Below are 26,346 nucleotides of genomic sequence, written 5' to 3'. Positions count from 1 at the left end.
TTGACATATCCATTGGTAACTCTTCCCCGAGATTAAAGCAGTGAAGCTTCTGTAACAGTGGCTACTCATCCATTGTCAAGTCCCACAAAACTCAGATGAACCCTTCAGGTCCTGGAAAGGGAGAGTGTTTTGACACAGTTTCACCTTCTGATTATTAGGAAGAAAAGACTAGCTTATTAGAAAATAGAGTCTGGACAGGCCTGTAGATGGACTCCATTCTCTGCCCTACTCCTTTTCTAAAGGAAGAGAAGGAAGAGATCAGGGAAGTATTCAGCTGGAGACATGGAAGGCCATGAGAGAAGAAAGGAAAACTTCCTGGCTGATAGAACCCATCTTCTTCTCTCTCTCTTCCTGGATCTAGTTGGCCATTTGGATGATCTTGACCAATCTCTATCCCCGCATCTGAGCCACACTTATTTCTACTGGCCCTTCCTGCACTGACAGCCTTCTCTCTGCTCACTTTAAGCTTTTTATAGTTTGAATTCTGGCTGCCCGGGAAGGTTCATTATGTTTTATAGTGTTTCCTCCATGTAACTAATGGCTCACCTTGTTGTGTCCCATTATGCAGTGTATTCGAGGAGCTAAGTAGCATGAGGGGTGTGGGTAGGGGTAGGGGTGAGTAAGAGACCCACTTTGTGATTTCCTTTCTTGCCCAGATATCTTTCAAAAACTTTCTGCTGTCAAAGATCAGAGAGAGTGGGTCATCGCAAGTGGGGCACACAAGGTAAGAGCTTTATGAAACAAATTAATCTGCTAGCTTTTAGAATATGGCAGTTGCCCAGGTCTCAGTCCCTGCCTACATCCCTCTCTTGCCAAAGAAGCATCAATGATTTATAGTTCTGCTCCACAGATCTCTATCACTTTGTACATACTTATCCCATTCTTGAAATCTCTTCCCCGCCACCTCTTAGAATCTCAAGCTCCCTTCATGACTTGACCTTTCCTAAGAGACTGAAATGACTCCCACATCTATTCATCTCTGCCTGGTCTCTCTTCTAAGATGTAGCCCCACATCACATATTAGATGTGTCGGAATGAATGACCACTAGGCAACTCAGTGAATCTCAGACGATACTCATTGTCTTTCTCCCCCAAATGTGCCCTTCTTCCAAAGTTCTCTCTTTCTGTTGAGGGCCCTGCCATACTTCCACTCACCCAGGACCTCATCTTCCTCCCTTTCCCCCTCCCCTGCTAACTAGCTGGTCATTTGCCCATGCTTGTTAATTTTGCATCTCTCTTGAATCCCTCTCTTTCTCTCCACTTGATTCATCTTCCCTTGTGGCCTATGAACCAGCCTCCTAATTAGTTTCCTCTCCCAAAGTCTTCTCCTCCCCATTCCATCCTCCTCACAGTTGCCAGGATATTATTCCTAAAACTCAGATCTGTCCATGTTATTTCCCTATTCAGCTAACTCCAGTGGCTCCCTAAAAGAATGGTTTCCACAGTCCTCTGTTTGGCACCAGAGCCTTTCACGCCCGATTCCAGCCTCCTCTTCCAGCCCAAATACACTCTTCTCTTCCATGCTTTTGTCCTTCCAGCTAAACCGTCCCTCTTGCTCTGTCTCCCCAGTGACATTTCTATTTTGGTGACTTTGTATAGACTGTGCTCCTTGTTGGAAAGCATCCCTCTTCATTTCTTCTTTGTAGAACCCCTAGGTTCTTGCAAAGCCCAGCTTGGACCCTGCCTTCTCGAGGAGGCCTTTCCAGATTCCTCCAGGAGCTCATGTCTCCCTCCTCCTGGTAGTCAGACAGGCAATAAGCATTTATTAAGTCCCTACTATATATGCCAGGCACTATGCTAAGGGTGGCAGATTACAGAGAAAGAGCTTGTCTGAGCTTGGCCTGGGCTTGGCGTAGAACAGGGACCAGACCAAGGTTTACTAAACCATCGGTGTCTTCTTCCCCTCTTTCCCCCAATTTGATTATAAGCTTCTCTTACCTCATCCCTCTGCTTGTTGTGGTTCTTCAGCTGTGCCCAGCTCTTCATGGCCTGGTATATAGGCTGTAGCATGCCAAGCCTTCTCTTTCTCCATCTCCCCAAGTCTGGTCCACGCTCATGTTTGTCACTTCTGTGACACTTTCCCTCCACCCCACTGTCTGCCACTGCCTTCTCCTTTGGCTTGAGCCTTTCCCAACATCAGGGTCTTTTCCAGTGAGACCTCCCTTCTCATTATGTGGCTAAAGGATTTAAGCTCCAGCTTCCATATTTGTGAGAAGTCTGAATTGATTTCTATCTCCCACACACGAGGGTTTAATACTTGGGTTAACTCCCACCCTGTTCCCTATTCATCTCTTGATATTCCCACAGATTGCAGGGCTCTTAAGCCCTGTTTCTGAGGAGGCTGTGACCTGTCAGGTGGGGAATGAGCCCAGAAAATACACTGACAGGAACCTTTGGGAGACCTCAGGGGAAGGTGGGGGTGATGGGAAACCTGCCAGGTCCTGTGGAGCTCACTGGCCAAAGAGAGCTGATTTGTGACAAAAAGAGAGAAAGGGTTTGTCTGAGGCATCTGAGATGTGACAGGGGGCCAGGTAGCCAAGCTAGTGGTCCCATACAGGTTCTTTTCATCCCCTCTCCTGGTCATCACCTGGCACATTATTCAATAGGCCATAAGGAGAGGCCCTTCTGCAGGGACGAGGACATTTTTAATATGTGGGTGAATGTCTGTTAAACTGGTTGATCATATTCTTAAGAAATAAACAAGCAAACAAAAATAACTCAGCCAATTGAGAAACATGTCTTCTGACGTATCATTTAAAAATCTCATTTTTTGGCAGACATTAGTAAATTTATTAGGAGCCAGAGACACAAATGTTCTGTTGGGGGCCCTCCTTGCACTTACCAGTTTAGCCGAAAGGTAAGTTTCTTTTGATATACTTTTAACTCTGCTATTTTATGCTAAATCAGACTTAGCTGCTGCACAAGCTTCTTTTTCTTTAGAGTGGGCAGTCTCTCTGGTTTCTTTCCTTCTTACTTAGTCTAATTTTGCATAGTCTCCTGGGGCGGTCACATTAGAACCCAGAGCCAAAGGGGCACATTTGCTTTCAACCAGAGGGGCTTGTTGCATCAGAAGACTTTCCTCTCAAACTGGAGTTGTCCACACTCTTCCTTGCCTTTCTCATTTCTAGTGTTTTTGAAATCTCCATAACTGTCTTTTCTTTAAAAACCTACTTTGCTCCTTTTCTTTGACTGCATACCTATTTTTAACAGCTTTCGGGAAGATGCGGCCATTTTTGAACTCAGGTCATCTCACTTTTTTCCTTAGTTATTTTGGTTTTTTTCTGAGCATTCTTTCCTCCCACTCATTTTGAGAATGAGGGCTTAGACTCTGTTACTTTACACAAGTGGGGGCTCATGGGTATAGAATGTTGTATATATCCTACAGATTTTTTTGCTGATTTTCTTTCCTTTTTCCTCTTTGTCTTTTTTAAAATTATTTGTTTAGAGGGAAAGTGTTCTGGGAGCAAGTGGGAAAGGGGAGGGCTAAAGAAGAAAATTTAGGTGATGTAAAAACAAAAGATTCCAATACAAATCTGTTTAAAATATGAAAAGAGTGCATGGGGGGCTTCAGCCCATCTCCCAAACCGTTAGGTTTCTGTAACTTCTAAATCCACATGCATCCTAATGAGGAATGAGCCTCTTCCTCTGGGGGAAGGAAGAGGCAAGACTCAATCATGATGCCTCTAGTCATGGAATTTACCTCGTGTTATGTATTTAATCTCTCCATTCTGTGCTGAGCTTGAGTGGCAAAGTCCTTTCCCCAAGAAAATTCAGTCCTTCACAGTCCTGACAGTGAAGGAAATGGGGTAAATCGCTGAGGATTTTGGGTCATGCTTAAGATTTTTCACTTTGTAGTCCAGAATGTAGGGAGAAGATAAGCGAGCTCACCATCGTAGAAAACCTGCTGATGATATTACATGAATATGACTTGCTTTCTAAAAGGTAGGATTCTTGGCAGAAGAAAGAGACAATCTTATGTTTATGGTAGAAGCTAATTTTATATAGCTGCGTTTTTTCTTTTTTGTAAAATTAAAGTCATGTGACCACTCCCTGTTTCATTACCCACTCATGTAAGTGCCACAAAACTTGCACAGAGAAATTAATTGACTTGATTCAAGCCCAAATAATTATTCTAATTATGCTTGTAATAATCCTCGGTTCCATAGACTATGGCTGGGGGTGGTGTTTTCATATTTTCAAGGAGCAAGGCGTACTCCACCATTGGAGAACACACTTGTTAGCTGAATCTTGTCCATTTTTTTTATAGCTTCCACATCCAAAGTGTAGCGACCCCCTATAAAGTTACATGTGGCTGGTTATAGATTCAAACAAATATAGCTGTCCATCAGAACTCTAACTCATCATGGTCATCCCAAGTCGTAGAACCATAGCATTTAGAACTGGGAGGAATCTTGGGGACCATTTGACCCAATCCCTTCCTTGGACAGATGAAGAAACTGAGACTCTGGAGTGAAAGGATTTGTGTAAGGTCACATAGGTAGCTGGTCTTGATTTCTATCCTAGGGCCACCACTGGCATCCAACCCAGTACTCTTTTCATCAGATGAGTCACTAAGAAAAGATTAAGTTGTGTGACATACTTTTTGTTTAAGAAATTGGGAAGTTGTTTAAACCATTTGAGAAATGTTGCCATCTAAAGATTTGTTTTTAAGAGGTTTTAGTAGATAAGGAAGTTCAATGGTCTGGAAAATTCTCTTGCATGGACTCTCCCATTCCCTGACAATGCTGCACAAAAGAAGTGTTGATATAGATTGGCCGAGTCTCCAGAGAACCGAATCAGATGAGGTTTCCATTGATTTTCTGTCTTCTTTCTTCTCCTTGGGTCTGTCTCCTTTGGACATAAACATGCATGGAGAAAGTCTCCTAGAGCTTCCTTCAGAAGTCTGTCTTCAGCATGAAGAAAGCTCTTTTGGTTTCAGAACTGTTTGGAGCTCTCTTCACTCCTGAGGGTCCATGATCTTCTCTAACCCAGGGACTTAATCTTTGATGATGATGATGATGATGATGATGATGATGATAGCAGCTAGTGTTCATATGAATGTTTGAAAGTTTGAAAAGTCCTACAGATACTATCTCATTTGATCATCACAAGAATCCTGGGAGGGAGGTGCTATTATTAGACAGAGGTGAGAAAGACATTCTCAAGGTCTCACAACTAGAAAGTGTGTGTTAGAGAAAGCCCAGAGGACTACCTAGAGATGAAAGAGCAGGAAATGAAGCCCAGGACTTGGGCGTCAGGAAAAATTGAGTTCAAATCATGTCTCAGATACTTCATAGCCATATGAGCCTGGACTAGTACTGTCTAAGTTTACTTCTCTGTAAAATTGATAATAATATCCTCTACCTGTCAATATCAAACAAAGTACTATTTAACAACTACTACTCTTTCTCTTGCCTTCCATTATCTCTCTCTTTTTTAAACCATATTCTTCCATCTTAAAATTTATATTGAGTATTGGTTCCAAGGCAGAAGAATGGTAAGAGCTAGGCAATGGGGGTTAAGTGACTTGCCCAGGGTCACATAGCTAGGAAGGATCTGAGGCTAGATTTGAACCCAGAACCTCCCATTTCCAGGCCTGGCTCTCTATCTCCTGAGCCACCTGGCCATCTCCTTTTCTGCATAATTCTTAGCACATAGTAGGTGCTGAAATACTTCTTTTGATCTGAGGATAAACCAGTTAACTAAAATTGCATGATTTCTTGAGGCTGTGTCCTAGTAGAAATGCTACATTGATGATATAATTTTGTGGTAATCTATGGTAGCCATGACCTGATAGTACTTTTGTGAGTGGCTGATACCTTTGATTTTAAACACTTGATGATCCAAGCTCTGGTTCCCTTTCAGGCTAACTGCTGAGTTGCTGCGGCTGCTGTGTGCCGAATCCCAGGTGAAGGAGCAGGTGAAAGTGTATGAAGGCATCCCCATCCTCCTCAGCTTGCTCCATTCCGATCACCTCAAGCTACTTTGGAGTGTTGTCTGGATCCTGGTCCAGGTGTGTGAGGACCCCGAGACCAGTGTGGAGATCCGCACGTGGGGGGGCATCAAGCAGCTCCTGCATATCTTACAAGGGTAGGTCCAGGTTCCTTCCGCCAGCCTTGTTATCAATTACTTCATTAATTAGCTCATCGTTCAGAATTGCTTCCATCTCCCACCTCCTGTAGGATTTATTTTTTAGCCTGATTTCTAAAGAGTGAAAATTTCAGGCACTCCAGAGTGCAGTGGAAGGAGTCATTGAGGGTATAAGTAGCACATTGCCAGCCAGAGCTTGGCTAGAAGAAGGGACACAGAAGGCTCCTTGTCAGAGGAGAGAGGGATAGTGGATGCCCAGCTGTGGATGCTGCTATCTGTGGACCATTAGGAGACTTAGAGGGAGGTCTGCTCCCCTCAGGTGGAGGAGATCTGGGAGGACAGAGGTGAGAAGTGTCCGAGCAATGCCCACACTGATGAAGTTATAGATCCATTGATGTGCGAAGGTCTATGACATTTTACTAAGGCACATGAGATCAAATACAGATTGGCAGAGTGGGGCCAAGACATCTAAGCATCTATTCACGAATCATTGAAACACTAAATGCACAGGTCTCCTCCTGATCATTCTTTCTTAGATCCATGCCCTCCCCCTTATCACTCTTCCATGTTAGACTCCTAGCCTGTGCTCTTGGAGCTTTTTCATCCTCTTGGGTTTATCTGCTTAGGCCATCTGACCTGGGGTGAGGGGCAACTTCTTTCTTGGCTGAGAGCCTTTACAGCCCATCTTAGGCCAAACTGATTTCATATAGAGATACGTTGCAGCTTACTTGGGGTCATTATACATCTCCGTTGCCCTTTGGGCCACTTTTTTCAGAGACTATGGAATGTGTTGTTTTGCAGTCAGAGAGTACAGAAGAAATTTATGAGTCATTTGTAGGATTTTAGGATTGGGAAAATTCAAGGGTGACTGACTTACTTAAAAAAGATGCTTAGTGAAAGGAATGTGACCGCAAAGAGCTAAGAAGGCTTCTTCAAGAATAGGTTGTGCTGGGACACAGTGAGGTGGCTCAGTGGATTGAGGGCCAGACTTGAGATGGGAGATTCTGACTTCAGATCTGGCCTCATACACTTACTAGCTGTGTGACCCTGGGCAAGTCACTTAACCCCCATTGCCCTTTCCCCTCTTCTGCCTTGGAACCAATATACAGTATGATTCTAAGATGGAAGGTAAGGGTTTGAAAAAAATTAAAAATTATTTTTACATATAATTTGGGAAAAAATAAAATATTTTTTAAAAAGAATTTTAAAGTCTTTCACAGTTTGCAGTTGACAGAAAATTGGGAGCTAACACACAGGAAGATGATCAGGATTATAAAATTTCTTGACAAACTAAAACACTTGGCTTTTTTAATAGCATGAGGTTTAGTAACATATTTGGATCCAAGAAATCAGCACTCTTCATAGCAAGCAGGAAAGGCATACTTGGACGGAAACAGGTTTCAAAATGATTAGGGAATTTTATTGCACTGCACACTCAATATAAGTCAACAGTTTGATTTGGCAGCCAGAAAAAAGACTCCACTTTTGGAATGCACTGAAAGAAGCATAGCTTCCATTAACAAGTTGGTGATGATCATCCTATTGTTGTTTGCCTTGGTCAGACTACATCTGAAGTATTATGATCAGCTCTGGGTACTCCAGTTTGGGAAGGTGGTTGGGAAGATAAGCCGCAAAATATTCAGAGGACAATAGCTGAGATGGTGAAGGACCTTGAGTTCTTTGCCTGTGAGGATTGGTTGAAGGAAACGGGAATATTTATTCCAAAAAATACTTGGAGAAAGAGTGAGGAGGGACATGATAGCTCCATTCAGATATTTGAAGGATCGTCCTGTGGATGAGAGGTTGGACTTACTATTTTTGTACCTGGTGTGCAGAACTAGGTTCAATGTTTGACAGTGCAGAGTGTCAAATGTAGGCTTGATGTCAGAAAGGAAAGAAAGAAAATCTTAGTAACAAGTAGAGCTATTCCTAGATAGCTTTGCCTTGGTTTCTCACATTGGAGATTTTTATGCAAAAGTTGGATGACCACTCTTCAGGTATCCTGTAGTCAGGATCCTTTTTTCTAGTGTGGGTTGAACCGACTCACAACTCTCTAATTTTGTGATTCTGTGGTTTGCCTTGAAGATCATTTTGGCCCTGTTTGTAGAATTTCAGAACCATCTCTCAACTGATATCTTCTATTAGAAATAAGATTTTATAATCTCAATTTTAAGAGAAAGAAATTATAACTTCTTTAAAGGGTACATAGCATAGGCCAATGATAGTGAACCTTTTAGAAACCAAGTGTCCAAACTATAACCCTCACACCACTTGTGAACCTCCCCCTTACCCCAGGCAGGGGAGGGAGGAAATGCTCCCATTGAGCTGCTAGGCAGAGGGGCAGGTGAAGTGAAAAATGTCCTCATGTGTAGGAGGGGAAGGGAGCAGCCCTCTCTGGCACATGTGCCATAGATTCACCAACACATCCTTAGGCCATGTTTCTTTTACCTGATGTCTTGGTACTCTGGTGAAAGTGATTTGATCCATGGGATAGCAATTATGAAGAATGACAGTTTCATGGTATTCCATCATATTTAAGAGGAAACTCCATTTCTATGACCTGTTAAGGTTCTTTTTTAGTTTGAGGAATCATCTAAATTTCTCTTGATTTTTTTAGAACAAGTTCTGAACACTAAAGTGTTAATATTTATTATATAATGCATCTTGGTCCTTGAGATCACTTCACTGATCATATATTGGTAGAGTTAAAACAACCTGAGATGCATTATAAACTGTAGATACATTCCCTGCAAATGAAAGATCTTTCATCATTTTTCCATTATAATTTTCTCTTTATAAAATTATAAATGCCTGAAGTAGGCATTTTATCAAAGGAATTTAATAACCCTATAAACTATGATAGTGGGAAAGAATAATTTCTTATGAGAGACAAATTGAAATTCACTTGATATATAGCATAATATGGCATCTATAATTTGCATATTAGATAGATTAGAGTATTCAGTAATTCAATTCAACAAGCATTTAATAAAAACATTTCCACCATTACCTTCAGGGAAGTAGTATTAACTAATATTATTATAAAACATATTGTGTGGCCATGGGGTAATAATTCATAGTCAACTAGAGATATTTCTTCTTGAAAACCTTTCTGGTTGTGATCCACAGCCCATAAAACTCATACTAATTTAGGTTGGGAACTCATGGATACCAAGATGATTGGATGTTCTTAAATCAATAGTACTCAGACTCTATTCTCTCTGGGTATATTAAGAAATTAGATAGTATAAAATAGTTCATTTTCTCTAAAGAGGATTCTAAAATATAGAGTCAGAATTTAGATCTGCTGTGAAGAGTTTTTTGGGTAATCGTGCTTCTCATATCATGAAAAAGGAATACAAACAACAACTTTTTGCTGATTCTTGTTTGCTTATATTATTGTATTATATTTTGTTTAGACCTTCATTCTGCGCTGTGACATTAACTGACACCGCTTCAAAATTCTCCTCTTTTCAGTAATTTGTCATAAAATACAGCCTCTTCATTGTATTCTCAGAATTAATGTCATACATTCAACTTGATTGAAATTTTTTCCTTTTAAACATTTCCTTTTCATTGGATGGAATGTGTGCTGCCTTCAGGGCACTTTGATTTTGTTAATAAAATTTTAATTCAAAATTGCATCCTGTTCAATGAATGCTTTCAAGACTCATCTTGATTCTTTTTTTTTTGTCTATAGTGTTGAGTTTAATTCAAAACAGTCCCTTTCCGCCACTCCATTCTTCTAAATGTATTCTTAAAGGGGGCAGCTGGGTAGCTCAGTGGATTGGGAGCCAGGCCTAGAGACAGGAGGTCCTAGGTTCAAATCTGGCCTCAGACACTTCCCAAATGTATGACCCTGGTAAAGTCACTTAACCCCCATTGCCTAGCCCTTACCACTCTTCTGCCTTGGAACCAATACACAGTATTGACTCCAAGACAGAAGGTCAGGGTTAAAAAAAACATAAATGTATTCTTAAAGACTTCCTCTAAAAATTTTTTAAGGTAAATTTTAGTTAGGGGACCTGATACCATTGGCTATAAATTTGTAAATTATGCATTTAAAGATGATAAGTTCTATTAATGGATCTGCTATTTTTGAGATACCTTGAGGACGTCTAGTCTGAAATATCCAACTAAGAAATACAAGAAAATAGCTCCTCTCTTCCTTCAGCTACAAATGTAATTGCCAATAGGCAATTGGTGATGTAAGTAAGATTAAAGCTCCGGGGAAACACTGGGGCCAGATAGCTATATCTTTGAGTTATCAAATAAAGATGATAATGAGACCCTTGGGGGCTTATGAGAGTTAAGATCAAGAAGAGCAGGGGGCTTAGGAGAGAGAACCTTAGGGGATATCCACAGCTGAGGGGAACGACCTAGGTGAAGATCCAGCAGGGAAGCCTGAGAAGAAGCATTCAGACAGGTAGGAAGAGAACCAGGAGAGAGCAGTGCCATGAAAACCTCAAGACGAGAGTCTCCAGGAGGAAAAGATGCATCAACAGTGTCAAAGAAAGCAGAAAAATTCATAAAGAAAAGTGAAAAAGGAGCATCAGCTTTGGCAGTTATGATAATATTGATAATTTTATACTAACTCTAAAGTATAGTCATGAGGGTAAGATGATGAGTTTGTCTGGGGTTGATACGGTGACCTCCAAGTGAAAATGTCCTGTTGGCAGCTGGAAATATGAGATTAATTTGGGTGAATGATGGAATCCAGAGATTTGAGACTCGTCATCATAATAGTAATATGGTAATGCCTTAAGGAAGGATCATTTAGTTGGGGTAAAGTATATGGAAGAAACTGAATGGGGGCCAAGAACTGAATCTTAGGAAATACAGTAGATGATGTCATGAGTAGAAGGACACAGAGAAATCAGCTGTGTGAAAAAATGCAGCTCTAAAAGCCAAGGGAGGAGATTCTTTGGGAAGGAGGAGGAGGGGCCAGTGTTATTATAAAGGGGCCAAGAAGAATGTGCACTTAGAACAGATCATTCTCAGTTTGGTAGTCACTGGCCTCCATTTATGCGATTGTATTAGAAGGATGAGGTGGAAGCCAAGTAACAGAGAGGTAAGGAGAAAACGGAGGAAGGGAGCATTATTTATTATATATTATATTATAATTATTATTATTTGGAAAAATATTATATTAGCAATATTATATATTATAGCATTATATATATATATTTGAGAAGTTTGATAGAAAAGTAGCATAGTTAGTAAAGGGGACAAAGGAAGGGTTTCCCCCCCCTTCAATATAGGAGAGACTGATCCCTATTTGGAAGCATGAGAATAGTACCAAGGGAATGGGAGAGACTGCAAAAGGAGATAATGGGAAACAAAATTTCCAGAAAGATGGAAGGGATGAATAACTTAGAGTTGGAGGAGGGAAACTTTTCTTCCCTTGAGATGGAATTTAGGGTTAGGAGAGAATAGAGACAGACATAAAAAGTGGCCGCAGTTGTCCCAGATGATTGCGGTCTTCCCCTTCAGTCAAAGGTGAGGCTGTCAGCTTAGAGATCAGGACAGTTCTGCAAATCACAAAGATGTGATCGACCGTGATGGGGAGTTCCAATCCTGCTCACCTGCTCATGTTTGCATTGTATTTTTCAGAGACAGAAATTTAGTTTCGGATCGTTCTTCCATTGGAAGCTTGTCTAGTGCAAATGCAGCAGGGAGAATCCAACAGCTTCGTTTGTCAGAAGATTTAAGCCCTCAAGAAATACAAGAAAATACCTTCTCTCTTCAGTCAGGTACTGATGCAGTCAATTAAGCCGTTGCTCCTGGTGAGGAGTTCACACTCTAATGGGGGAGCTCACCAGGCCATGCATAAGAGCGTGCCAAATAAACATAATGGGAATGAATACCAATAAATGCAAAGTGATCATAAATGTAAGGTAGTTTGGGAAAGAGGCCACCAGCACAGGAGGGGGTCAGGAAAGGTGGTGCTTGAGTGATGCCTTAAAGGCCGCATAATTTCCAATCTGAACTTTAGGGTTGGGGCAAAATTAGTTTTGAGAGGAGTCATTTGACTATTGGTAATAAAATCTGAGTCATTGATATTAACAGTGTTTGTGAAAGTTATAAGGCAGTGACACCCTTTGCTTATTCACAGTCTCTTTTTGGTGTTTTTTAATTACAGCCTGCTGTGCTGCTCTTACCGAATTGGTGCTCAATGACACGAATGCCCACCAGGTTGTCCAGGTAGGGCGTCTTTTCTAAGTCATGTAAGATTTGAGGCTGATTTTCACACATTACGCAGATTCAAGGACGTTTTGCTGATTTTTACGCAGCCATTTTCATATTCATCACCATACACATTCCACGGCACCCGTTGGCCTCTGATGGATTTTATTAGGAAAATACAGACTTGGCAGATATCGAAGAAGACAACAAACATTGTTTTAGCTGCTGAATCTTTCTTACCTTCCTGCTATTTGAACCTGTGTTACAAAATAGCTCATTTCATTTTCCTTAGACTTTTTTCCAGGCTACTTTAAATAGTTACAATTTTGCACATGCAGGAATTGTTTAGAAAGTAAGTCTGGAAGGTTAATTACTGTTGCATTTTGCAGAATGCAATAATATTGGTGGTAACAATATTTTACTCATTTGGTAAACAGTGTAAAGTAGACTGAGTCTAACTATGACTTAATGTGTCAGTTGTAGAATCCACTTTTAACAAGTGACATATTAAGTCCCCAGCTAAAATTGGAGCTAGTTGACTTTTTGAGATGAACAAAATAACTTCATTGCAGGAATTCACCAACTACTAATGGAAATTCATTTTAGAGAGTGTTCATTAATCAACATAGATGAAATGCAAAATGTGCCATGATTTGGCAAAGAAAGCAGATCACCAGGGGTACAAAGTGAAAAACCAGATTCGAACTGAGGAACTTACATTGGCATTGAAAAGTTTGTGCTGCATTGTGACACATGTTCGAATGTGTAGCACAACTTCCCACTCTTATTCTGCAAATGTTGATTCCCCGGAACACTATACCAGGTGCAAAAAATTGTATCCCATTTCATGAGCCCCCACTGATGTCTTTTTTTTTTAAACAAATCAGATCATCCTCAGGACTTGTTAGTTAAAAACAAAATACACTTAAATAGTTTAGCCAGACAATGGGAAGCTAGGTGATGCAGGGGATAGAATGCTGGGCCTGGAATCAGGAAGATGAATATTCCCAGGTTCAAATCTGGCCTCAGACACTTAGTTGTGTGACCTTGGGCAAGTCAAGACACTTAGCTCTGTTTGCCTCAGTTTCCTTATCTATAAAATGAACCAGAGAAGGAAATGGCAAACATTCTGGTATTTTTGCCAAAAAAACCCCAAGCCGAAAAAAATCAGTGTGGGGACTGAAGCAACTAACTGAACAGTAGCCAAATAAGTGACAAGGTTTCCCCATAGACATGGAGGTATAATCTCCTCCAAATTGTCACCAGTATGAGAGGGGACATAGGCTGGGAACACAAACTTCTATCCAGGTGTCTGTGCCAGGAAAGCATATGGCCCCAGGATATTAACAGGAGGTTAAAAACACCTTTTAGGTTTCATGAAACGGATTTCCTCTGGTGAGCCAATGGGACTGCTCTTCCCTGCTGCCCTTTGCTGCCACCTGCCGGCCATCTGCTGTCATATGGCTTTCTAGGCGGGATCTCCTAACCCTAACCCCAACTCCTTCAGAAGCCTGAATCCTGTGGCACCATGTTGGGATGCAGGGAACAAAGGTTCTCCTTGGTGCTTTGGGGAGGGGCTACCTCACAGTTCCTCCTGATTGCTCTTCAAGCTAGCTTGAGAGCTAGAAGAAAAAGGCCAATGAGACAGTCTGAGCCTGCCAACTAGCAACCACAATTACTCTGTTATTCCCTTCAGGCTCATTAAGCAACTAAGGATAAAGGTAGCAATGAACTCTTTTTTTTTAAGATGTGTATTAAGGGGCAGCTGGGTGACTCAGTGGAAGGAGAGCCAGACCTGGAGACAGGAGGTTCTGGGTTCAAATGTGGCCTCAGACACTTACTAGTTGGGTGACCCTGAGCAAGTCATTGAACCCCCATTGCTTAGCCCTTACTGCTTGTCTGCCTTGGAATTGGTACATGGTAGTGATTCTAAGACAGAAGGTAAGGGTTTTTAAAAAAGAAATAAAGCTATGCCCTAATTATTTTCTTTATAATAAAATAGGTTTAAAAATACCCCAATTAATTTTTATTTTACATATCAAATATATCTACAGAATGTATAAAAGTAAAATATGGTATAAATATATAATATTACAAATATATATGAGGTACATAAAGCATACAATGTAGAAATACAGTTATATTTGTATAGATCATTTACATATATTTACATATGTATAAAACACATAGTACAACAAATACATAATACACAAATATAGATGTAAATATATAAATATATATGAAAAATATCAATCCCATTAAATGGAGGCCTAAATATTTTCTCCCCAAACCCTAAAGTCTGCATACATATTGGAATCCATTTTAAAATATTTTTTAAACAGGGTATGATATTTATGATCACAAAAATGTTTGAGGTTAGCAGGGTTCCTTCTTTAAAAAAATTTTTAAAACCCTTACCTTCCGTTTTAGAATTAGTACTGTGTATTGGTTCCAAGGCAGAAGAGTGGTAGGGCTAGGCAATGGGGGTCAAGTGACTTGCCCAGGGTCACATAGCTGGGAAGTATCAAATTTTAACCTAGGACCTCCCATCTCTAGGCCTGGCTCTCAATCCACTGAGCTACCCAGCTACCTCCAAACAGGGTTCTTTCAATAATAATGATTATAGTTCTTTAATAATGTTGGTGATTATATTTGGTAAAGGTGCTATAGCATTGTTTTCAGCTCTGTAGTTTCCCATACTTTATTTGAAACTGATTTACTAAACTCTTCTGATTTTTAAATTGGTGTTAACTTAACATGCAGAGATAGGGTAGAAGGAAGTTAAGGGGCATTTGAATTATCACACTCCTTCCCAGGTCTGCCATCTCCCAACGCAGGAGAAGTTTGTTCACCAAGTTCCCAGCAGGGAGTGGAATGTCTTGTCATGGTGACTCCTTAGGACTATGCAGAGGAATTATCATCTGCATTGATGAAAGGAATAATTTTACCTGAGAAAACATGGATCCTTGAATTATTGAATGAGTTAATTTAGTTGCTATTTTACATGATTACATTTCTCTCTCTTATCACAGTATTGCCAGCATCTGATAATGCGATTTGGCTTTTTTTCTTTCAGGAAAATGGTGTATATATAATAGCAAAGTTAATTTTACCAAACAAACAGAAGAATGCAGCAAAAACTCATTTATTGCAGGTAATGAATAAATGAATGAATGAACCAACAAGGTACTTATTATGCCTACTGTTGGCCAGGTACTGTGCTAGGAATACAGACGAAGATGAAACAGACTCTGTTGTTGAAGAGAAAGAGGCATTCATTTGCACAAGTAAATCTTTTCCGGTTATATACAGGGTAGTTTAGGGAGGGAGGGCACTCCAAGTTGGGTGATCAGGAAAGGCTTCTTGTAGCAGGTAGTGTTTAATGAGGACTGGAGGAGGAGGAGGCCACATCGTCTAGAAGAGAAAGTGTGGGAAGGAACCATTGTATAGAAGACTGGAGAAGTAGGTTGGGTCCATCATGGGAATATTAACTTTAAAACCCAGCAGAGGAACCAAGAGAGATTCCCTATTGGAATTACGGAGCCCTTGTAGTTGATCGAGTTGGGAAATGACGTGGTCAGCATGTGCATAAGGAAGGTCCCTTTGGCAGCCGTGTGTGTGGAGGTCTGGTTGGAGTGGGGACCCTTAAGACAGAGAGAGCAGTTAGGCTAACAATGTAGTCCAGGCAAAAAGTGGTGAGGGTCTTAACCAAGTCGGTGGTTCTGTGAAGAGTGGAGGAGGAAGATATAGAGGGAGAAAGAACAAAATTGGCAGCTGATAGCTCTGCCTTGAATGTGTGGGCTTAAGAAAAGTGAGGCGCAGAGGATAAGCCCAAGTCTGAGAACTTAGAAGGATGGTGTCACCTTGTACCTAAACAGGGCAGTTTGGAAAAGGGAAAGATTTGGGGAGAATGATGAGATCATTTAGACATGTCGAACTTGGGGTATTTATAGGAAATGCAGATTGAAATGCCTAATAGGCAGGCTGGGATTTATAAGCCTAACAGAAGTTATCTGTCACCCAAACAGAGAATGTAGAGAGAGGTGAGTAAGAAGCCAAGGATGGGGCCTTGGGGAGCCCCCATAGTTTGGGACTGTCAATATGGATGGTGAAACTAGCAAAGGAAACTGAGAAAGAGCCATTAGGCATTTACTAAGTGCCTACTGTTGGCTAGGCACAGTGCTAGGTCCTGGACATACAAGTACAAAGAAATGGGAAAAACCCGACTCACAAAGAGCTTATGTTCTGATGTCTCAGAAAAAAGGACACCTATAAGTATATTCAGATGAAATATGAAGTGAATTAAGTAAAAATTTATAAAAAGTCTTAAACATAACGTGATATCTAGGAGGGAGGGCACCAGGGGCTGAGAGACAAGATGAAAATCCAGATTATTTTTTTAAAAAAAGATTTCATTCTGAAATGTGGTCAGCCTTAAAAATATAGATATAGCATGTTTCTCTCCACTGTTGGCATATTTTCTCTCTTAGGTAAATGTTATTGCAATAGGCCAAAAGATGAGGTAGCTAAGTAGCACAGTGGATAGAGCACCAGATCTGGAGTCAGGAAGGCTTGAGTTTAAATCCTGACACTTACTAACTGTGTGACCCTTGCTAGTCACTTATCTTCTATTTGCCTCAGTTCCTCATCTGTAAAATAGGGACACATTGGAGAAGAAAATGGAACACCACTCCAGTGTCTCTGCCAAGAAAAGTGTCAGGAAGAATTAGACAAGACTGAAGGGCCATCGTGGAGCTGCAGAGTTGGAAGGGATCTCAGCTAACTCCCAACCTAAAGGTCTAGAATTAATGAGATTGTAGCTTTATAGAAAAAAAAAAAGCCTCCTTTGACATCCTCCCAGGATAAGGCAGCATGCCTTTCAACACTGAAATGAATCTATAAATTCATGGACGGAAATTGCAGAGGCAGGTTTCAGTTTGATCAATCAATCAGTATTAATTAAGTGTCTATTATATGACAATGCTGGGCCCTGTAGGCCCTGGAGACATAAAGACAAAGGACGGATTTCCTAATAAGGAAAAGCAGTCTACACTTAAAATGGAGGTGGCAGGTTCTTATTTCTTAGGTCTGTCATAAGAAAGACATCACGTCCACATGGCCGCCAAGATCCCTTCTTCCTTGGAAATTCTGTCCTTCTGAGACAAGCAGCTGGACAAACTTCCTTTGGAGCTCACCTCCTTGTCCTTTGGATCATGCTAATTGGTGGGATTTTCCAGAGTAGAGCCCGACTCATCTCCTGCTCTGCCTTTCTGGCACCATAATTGGAGTTTCACAAATATTTGTTGAATTTTAATTTTGCAAATCTTATGTTGACAGAATTCATGTCCTTGTAAACAGAGCAATTCCACAAACTGGCCAGATTCTCAAGGAACTCAAATGTGTCTTTTTGCTGAGGTCCGTTTCTTACTTTGGGTTTGAGGCCAACATGGCTGTATCTCTTTTGGTATTTCATGTCTTCTAATGCTTCCTTTTTCACATGAACTGTGTAAGTGTTGAGGGGCCATCTAGAAACACCACCTGACCTCACCACGGTCGTCAAACATCTTATTTTTTTCATAGACATTGTGCTTGTTAGTATGGCGTACTCCAGCTGGCACACCTCATGAAGGGGTTTCGGGGCTGGGCCAAGTGCCCAAGATCAAAAAAGAGACCAAACACATTCCTCGCCCCACCAAGGAGCTGCCATCTAATGGAGGAGACTGCATAAAATCAGTATATCCAAAGCAGGCTCTAGTCAGGATAAGTAGAAGATAATTAACACAAGGAAGGTCTTGGAATTACGGCCAACCTCATATTGGAGGAGCTATGGAAACCAGAAGATTAAAATCAAGTGAAAGAATACAGTCAAGTATTTACTTAGTGTAAAGTAATATAGACTTTGTAAATATGGAAAGTAGAGTAGTACTTGGGATTAGAGAAGCTCCCAAGGAGGAAATGTGGTGCTAGTGGGAGAAGTGCCAGATTTAGAGTTAGGAAGGATGAGTTCTAATCTTGCCTGGGGCACAGAGTAGCTTTGTGACCCTGTGAAAGTCACCTGGAGAATAACTCCTACCTTCCTGGGCTGCTGTACAGCTAAAACAGGTAATATATGTAAAGCACTCAGCAAGCTTATAAATGCTACTACCATTCTCTTCAATATAGGATGTCATGTCTAGGAAACCACTCGTAGGCCATTTTGATAGAAGCAGAGATGGCTGGGAGCCGGATAGATAGTGATGGGCTTTAAGGATTTTGTATTTTATCCTAGAAGCAATTAGTCAGTGAGTCAAGCTATGAGTCAAGATGGTGGCATGGATAGATCTGTGAAAAAAGAATATTAATTTGGCATCTGGGTGGAGAATGGATTGGAGAGGGGAGAATCTAGAGGCAAGAAGGCCAGGTCTTTGGTGATAAGGATCTGGATATGGGTAAAAACTGAGTCAGTGGAAAAAGAAGGAAGTCAACACATAATATTGTGGAGGTAAGATTGACAACACTTACCCGCTGATTGACCAGGTGGGTTATGAGTGAAGAAGGAAGAGTCAAGATTGCCTCCAAAGCATCAGAACTTTGTGATTGGAAGGATGGTCATGTCAGGCCTTCAACAGAATTAGGGAAGTTTGGAGGAGAGGATTTTATGGGAAATATAACCAGTTCCATTTTGTACACATTGAGATTGGGATATCCTTGGATTATCCAAGGGCAGATACCCAGCAGATTGCTAGTAATGCAAAACTGGAGTTCAAGTACGAGTGATTAGGGTGGCATAACAAGATTTGAGAGTCAAGGACACGTAGGTGGCTCAATGGATTGAGAGCCAAGTCTAGAGGTGGGAGGCCCTGGGTTCAAATTTGACCTCAGATACTTCTTAGCTGTGTGACCCTGGGCAAGTCACTTAACCCCCATTGTTCAGCCCTCAATGTTCTTCTGCCTTATAGAGGGAAGATAAGCTTGTTGGGGTGGAGTCTCAGGGGACCCTTGCCATTAGTGGAAAGGAAGAAGATGATGGTCTCGCAAAGGAGGCTGAGAAGGAGCAGTGTGAAGGTCAGGAGAAGTCTAGACTGGTCTGTCCTGGAGGAGGGGCTGGTGGTGGTATCTAAAGCTGTAGACATGTCCAGTAGAAGGAAGGCTGAGAAAAGGCTACACATTTTTGTAGATCATTTGATAGTATGGAAGAGTTTATCCCCTATTTTATTTTACAGTGTTATGCTTTTAGAGCCTTGCGGTTTCTCTTCAGTATGGAAAGGAATAGACCTCTCTTTAAAAGGTATGTGTTTATAGTTTTAAATGCCAATGAACTTAGTTTTGCAAAAGCTAGTGTTCAATTTTAATTTGTTTTTGGGACCTGTTTTCAAATAGAATGTTTAGTTTCATGCCAGAGGAAAAATGAATCACGAAGATAGAAATCAGTCATCAAATTGCTGGGAAAATTACCTTTTACACATAACTAATTATGGAAAAGTATAAATAACTGTCAATTATGAAATCATAGACACAAGCTACCATATGGCTATAATTTTTCTTAGATGCTCATGACTAGAATGACTTTTAAAAAAACAACAACCTTCTGTCTTAGAATCAACACTATGTATTAATTCTGTATAATGGGAGATAAGTGACTTTCCCAGAGTCACACAGTTAGGAAGGGCCTGAGGTCAGATCTGAACCCAGGACCTCCTGACTCCAGGTCTGGCTCTCCATCCACTGAGCCATCTAGTTGCCTCCAATTAGAATGACTTTTAATGTTCTTTTTTTTAAATAAAAAAATACTCATAAAAACAATTACATTTATAAGCCCAGTTTTGAGTTTTACATGCTATATTCATTCAAAAACACCAAAACTGATCTAACCAGCTTCCCTTAACCAATAGTTAGTGGTTATTCCCTAGAGGCAGGGTTTGATGTTTCTGAGTTTTCAAAAGAATTGTGTGGCCTTTGCTTAGAATAACCATTTTGGAAAGAACTTCTCCAGAAAGGAAGTGTGGTGTCCCAGAGAGAGCTTTGAGTGCTGAGTTCCACTTTGGACTGTCATTTCCTAGATGCGTGAGCTTGGTCAAGCTACCTTTCCTCTGGGAGCCTCATTTGACTTATTTATAAAATGTTTGTTTTCAACTATGTCTGACTCTTCCCTATCCCATCTGGGATTTTCTTGGCAGAGATCCTGGAATGTTTGCTATTTTCTTCTCTAGCTCATTTTACAGATGAGGAAACTGAGGCAAATAAGGTTGTGACTTGGCCAGGGTCACACAGCTAGGAAGTGTTTGAGGCTGGATCCCAGCTTATAAAGATGAGCCTTCCTGACTCCAAGCCTGGCACTATCCACTGTTCTACCCAGCTGCCTCAATTGGGCTAATTACTCACTAAGGGTTTTTTTAGATCTAACTTTCTGTGATAGATACATACCAGCCTAAGTGCCAACTAACTCTGTGATCTGGGAGAAAATCAACATTGTCATTTATAAAAATCAAGTCTAGTTAGTTAGCAAGGTGCATGGAGTGCCTTTTGAGAAGCTGTATTCATTCTGCTGTTTACACGAGGTGCTTGAATTGGAAGGACAGGTCAAGGGAGGAGAAAGGAAGAAAATGAAGGGAATGCCATTCTCCTCATCAAGAAGCCTTAGAATTACCCAGCTTCCTTTGAGAGGACTTGCCTCATGGAATGCTCCTCTTATTGGCCATCCCACTTCCTTATTTTTCTATCGAAATGATTTAAACCTTTTCAGAACTATTCTGATGTAGTATTCCAGGGAAATAAGCAGGAACGGAGGTTTTTATAGACATACTTCATAGACAAAGTTAGCCTAGACTGAGATTAAGCTGTCAGCTCAAATTCACACACTGAGACAGAATATGGGGGAAAAAATGACCCCGTAACTGATTAGGTCTACATAAAGCATGTATGTATTTTTTTTCACATAGACTTTTCCCCACTGACTTGTTTGAGATCTTCATTGATATAGGACATTATGTACGTGATATCAGTGTTTATGAAGAGCTGGTATCAGAGCTGAACTCATTGACGGTAAGTACCCAGAGCTTTACAAATACTGTGGCGAGTTTGCAGCGTGGCCCAGCAGAGAGCAACTGGGGTCACTTGTTTCCCTTTGCGTTTTCTGATTAGGAGGATGACCTGAAACAGATCTCTGAAAACATTGAAAGCATAAATCAGAATAAAGCACCTACAAAATACATAGGCAACTACGCCATTCTCGACCACCTTGGGAGCGGAGCTTTCGGCTGTGTTTACAAGGTGAGTTTGTCTTTCTTGGAATAATGAGTTTAAAATTCTGGAGCAATATGTAAAATTGGCATCCCTGGAGGTCTCTTTCAGAAGTCTGAGAGCGATTCTACAGAGGGAGGTGAAGAATGGCCTCACTCTTTGCTTCCAACCGCCATCCCTTTGCTTCCATCCCCATTGCCATTGGTTTGGCTGACAATTTCAGAAGCCGGCTGGCAGCATTTTGAGGATGCCAGCCTTCATTGTGTGTGTGTGTGTGTGTGTGTGTGTTTTAGTATTCTCACAAACTGCAGGCAGAAGGATTCTTACAGAAAGTGTAACCACAACTCTATAATTTCACAGCCGTTCACCTTACTCTGTTGGACACCACAGATTGCCTGATGGGCCATGGACCCTTTTAGCCTATTCCTCTGAAGTGAAGCTGAGAATAAGGATTTTAAAAGCTCAGACTGACCAAGCTGCCTCAGTTAATTCCAGGGCCTTATTCATTAACTTTCTTCACCTCTTCTCATCCCTTGTCTTTCATTCATGTTGCTTGTTTTGTTTTGTTTTGTTTTGTTTTTTACAGGTCAGAAAGCGTAGTGGTCAGAATCTCTTAGCAATGAAAGAAGTCAACCTACACAACCCTGCATTTGGAAAGGACAAGAAAGATCGAGATAGCAGCGTCAAGAACATTGTCTCGGAGCTGACGATAATTAAAGAGCAGGTGAATGCTCTTGTTTTCTGGAAAATTTTTGACTAAATAAAAAACAATCAATGCAGGAGCTCTAGGCCTTGCTCTTTATATTCGTGGCAGCTCACTGGTGCCATGAATGGAGCACTGGGTTTGGAATCAGGAAGACTCCTCCTCAGGAGTTCAACTCTGGCCTCAGATGCTTCCTAGTGGAGTGACCCTGGCTGTTACCTAATCCTGGTTGTTAGTTTCCTCATCTGTAAAATAAGCCAGAGAAAGAAATGGCAAATTGCTCTAGTATCTGTGCCAGGAAAACGCCAAATGAGGTCAGGATATATTATATATTGGTATATTGGTCAGACACGGCCTAAAAAGTGACTCAACAATAGCAGATTTGTATTTGTCACAGGACTGGTCAGCAAAGGCCTAGGCTTTGGCACATGACCACTAGACTCAAGGGGGAAGCATATCATGAAGAGGCTCCAGCACCTGGTGCCTGGAGAGTGTCAGTTTCTAGGCTGCCATTTGCAAAGTGACTTACGCATTCTCTCATTTGAGTCTTAACACCCTGTGGGATGGCTAGGTATTATTAGGTCATGGTGCAAATGGTCATTTTATAAAGTCTAGACCAGTGATTTCTAAAGTATATGGAACTTCTGGATTGGAAACTCCTTCCAGCAGGGCAGACCAGCCATGAATCATAGCCTGGCATGAATCCAGGGCTTCCCAGATCCAAGATTGGCCTTCTGTTCACTTTCACCTTCTTGCTGCTCAGTAGTGAATATTATCCCCATTTTATAGATGAGGAAACTGAGTTTCAGAGAGGTTAAGTGATTTTTATCATACAACCATTAAGTGTTCAAGAATGGAGGTGAACTCAGAACTTCTTGACTCTAAAGCCAGTGAGTTAACATATATAAAGCACTCTGTGAACCTTAAAATGCTATATAAATTCTGGCCATTATCATTGTTATTCGTGATTACAGATGATAAACTCTAATTAAATGCATAAGGATTGTTTTATTTATGACAGATTTTCCTGGCTTTTTTCAAGTAGCAACTAACTGAGTGATAGTAACATTTATACTACTAAAATCACACAAATCTCAGTTATTATTATTTACTGGCTGGACAAGTCCAAATACGTGGGAATTCAATACTGGCATTCAGTTCAGTTCCTATCATCCAATATTTGTTAATGATTTATAATGTTTAGTTAACCAACATCTTGGAACTGTGTTTAGGAAGAAACAATAAACATGTCAAGAGAAATGGGATTTCCCTTTGTGACCAAGCTCTTTTTGCCAGTCAGCCTGATTTTTATATTTCTCAAGAGTAATGTCTTTGAAGATGATTTCTCTCCAGTATCGTCATTACCATGACCCAAGATTACTCAGATATATGCAGCATCAGTCAGTCAATTAGTGTTTATTTCATGCCTACTACGTGCCAGGCACTATGCTGATCTGTGCATAGAAGTGAAAAATATTGCCCAAGAATGTGATTTGTTCATTAAAACAGTTGGATTTCATATTTGTAAATCAGCAAGATTACACACCTGAAGTTATCATATTTAGCCAACCTATCTGTGTAATGGCTCCAAGCAAAGATGGCTTGATTATTATTATTTTTAAAACCATACCTGCCTGCCCCAGAGAGCTTGATTATTGATTGGAGAGCTACCTTTTATACGGTGATGGTTCCATCCAACATCATAGTGAAACTTCTTCATGAATGTGGAGGATTATCTCAATAGAAGCCTAGGAGCTGGCTCCACTGCATCATGCCCTATGCTGCCTCAGAATTGTTGACTCCTTGCTAATTGACAAAACATATTATGTTCTCAGAGACTTCTTGGGAAAAAGAGGTCCCTTGGGTGCCCTGGTCAGTTGTATCCATCTGAATTGGGTCACATGAGGCTATAGTTAGGTATCTATTAGCTCAGTAATTAGTAAATAGATAGTGAAGAAAAGGAAAGTGAAATGATGGAGAATCAGGTGGAGGCCAGGAGCAGCACTGAGAGAGAGATGGATCTGAGGAGGATTAGAAGCATATAAATGGAAATTCCTGAGAGAAGGGCACAAGAAGTAAGAAATTGGAGTAGAGGTCAGTGAAGGGACCATACTAGGAGTCTGAATATAAAGCCCAATGAGAAAGAATAATCAAGAAAAATGTAAGTGACCATAGGCCTTTGGTACCACCAGAGAAGTGATTTTTAAAAAAAAATTATTACCTAGCTTTCATATAACTTCCCACCCAACCCAAGTTAATCTAATCTTTTTACAGCTTAAGCTGGGCAGAATCTCAGAGCATTTTATTTTTGTAATTACTATCCCCCCTTTTTTTGGAATATGGAAACTTGGAAAGATAAATTAGAGAAAAGAATTTGGAATTTAAAAATTAATAAATCCAAATTTTAAAATAAAATCTCTATGAATTTCACTTTCATTGGTAAAATGAGGGGTTTAAACTAGGTTCTCTCTAGATTTTGTTTTATAATTCTCTATATTTAAGGGATTATCAATTTAGGATAGCTAATTAGCTCTTACTTTTTTTTGAAGGCTATAGTTTAGGAGATCGTTTTGATTATGGCATAACTATAAAGGATCAAGGCAATTTCAATGAGAATTTACAACCTGCAAATTATTCTAAAATATCTTATTTTCCAGTTCAAAGCCTCGCTAAAAGTTCCTACAATGAAATGTTTTCAAATATGATTTTTGAACCCACCACCTTACATATTATTCTTTTTTTCTTACAGCTTTATCACCCCAATGTTGTACGCTATTATAAAACATTCCTAGAAAGTAAGTATATTACCATGGCCTTTATTATTAGTGAAAATGTTAATAACACAGAAGCAATAAAATCATAGGGGATTGGTTTATAGGAGGGAGTCAGTATTTTAATTCACAGTGGCAGCGCAGTATTTTAGGTAACATTAATAGTACTTATAGTTATTGTATTTTATTGCACCATCACATTATTCATTTATTTAGTGATTACTTTGTGCCTACTATGTGTCTACATAGCATTATGCCAGGTGCTGGGTAGATGACTAGTTTTACTGAATGCTTTGTTGCCTTTTCATTCTTTTGTGTGTAGATGACAGGTTGTACATAGTTATGGAACTCATAGAAGGGGCACCTCTTGGAGAACATTTCAGTTCTTTGAAAGAGAAGCAGCACCATTTTACTGAAGAGAGGATCTGGAATATATTTATACAAGTAAGGATTCATGTTCGATGTATTTGTTTAAAGAAGACACAAAACAGCATGATTCTTTTGAGATCATTCCTTGGTGGCATTCAGGTTTCCAATCACTGAGGTTGTCCCCATCTCTCTTAGCCCTGTCCTTGTGTCCATGTCTTTATCTGTGTCCATGTCTGTCTCTGTTCTCATTTACACCCACCTATGTCTTATAGCCACATCTGCCCTTGCCTCTCCATGCTCACTGCTTTCTACACTTATCTTTCTGCCTATATTTCCATCCGGATGATAAATTCATTTTTGTTTCTTGTTTCCAGCTGTGCCTGGCACTTCGTTACTTGCATAAAGAAAAGAGGATTGTCCATCGAGATCTCACACCAAACAATATCATGTTGGGGGATAAGGACAAAGTAACTGTTAGTAAGTACAAATTCTAAGTTTCTGGTTATTGTTCTGGAACAGGGAGTCAGAATTGCCAGAGGTACCTCTGGAGGATGAGCCCCATCCGGGGGACCCTGGAAGTAGTTGCTGCTGCCCTAAATAACCTCCTGTTGTCTCTTAGCTTGCCTGTTACTCCCATAGGGCAGGAGCCTTCCTCGTTCCATATAGGAGCTTGGTTCCAGACAGGCTTGTTTCCTTTCCTCGCCAGTTCCACGAATAACATTTTACAGCTTTGCTATTGACACCCAGTCCATGTAGGCTTCCAAGCAACCCAAACCCACAATCCCTCCAGCCATTTAAGCCATTGTGAAATTCTAAAGATAACCCATCCAGGAAGTGTGTTGTGAAAATGGTAAACCATCTCAGATTTGTCCGGGTGAGGGAGAACTCTGGGTAGCGTTTGAACCCCATGAAATGTTGTCAATGGATTATTGGGACGGTCACTGCAGCACTGCTGTGGCCGAAGTCACGTGGGCTTTGGTGTTTTGCAACAAAATTCGTGTTATTTGT

The 26,346-nt window shown here is 40.6% G+C and overlaps 1 protein-coding gene across 9 annotated transcripts in view; it reads left to right on the top strand.

Annotated features, from left to right (window-relative positions):
• NEK10 (NIMA related kinase 10) overlaps positions 1-26,346 on the top strand; it is a 256,666-nt gene that overhangs the window by 50,719 nt on the left and 179,601 nt on the right. For 8 of the 9 annotated variants that reach the window (XM_056800368.1, XM_001380886.5, XM_007505191.2 and 5 more), the window contains 14 exons: positions 657-724; positions 2,778-2,857; positions 3,856-3,942; positions 5,866-6,090; positions 11,704-11,843; positions 12,233-12,294; positions 15,353-15,430; positions 19,479-19,543; positions 21,195-21,297; positions 21,397-21,525; positions 22,082-22,219; positions 24,948-24,993; positions 25,292-25,413; positions 25,713-25,815. In XM_056800368.1, coding sequence (XP_056656346.1) covers positions 657-724; positions 2,778-2,857; positions 3,856-3,942; positions 5,866-6,090; positions 11,704-11,843; positions 12,233-12,294; positions 15,353-15,430; positions 19,479-19,543; positions 21,195-21,297; positions 21,397-21,525; positions 22,082-22,219; positions 24,948-24,993; positions 25,292-25,413; positions 25,713-25,815 — 1,446 coding nt within the window. Of the gene's footprint in view, positions 1-656; positions 725-2,777; positions 2,858-3,855; positions 3,943-5,865; positions 6,091-11,703; positions 11,844-12,232; positions 12,295-15,352; positions 15,431-19,478; positions 19,544-21,194; positions 21,298-21,396; positions 21,526-22,081; positions 22,220-24,947; positions 24,994-25,291; positions 25,414-25,712; positions 25,816-26,346 lie in introns of those variants that run through there. The other variant, XM_056800369.1, reaches the window with a different exon arrangement.

Source organism: Monodelphis domestica, chromosome 5 (assembly GCF_027887165.1).
Source record: "Monodelphis domestica isolate mMonDom1 chromosome 5, mMonDom1.pri, whole genome shotgun sequence".
Lineage (NCBI taxonomy): Eukaryota > Metazoa > Chordata > Mammalia > Didelphimorphia > Didelphidae > Monodelphis > Monodelphis domestica.
This window is presented reverse-complemented; position numbering and strand designations above follow the sequence as displayed.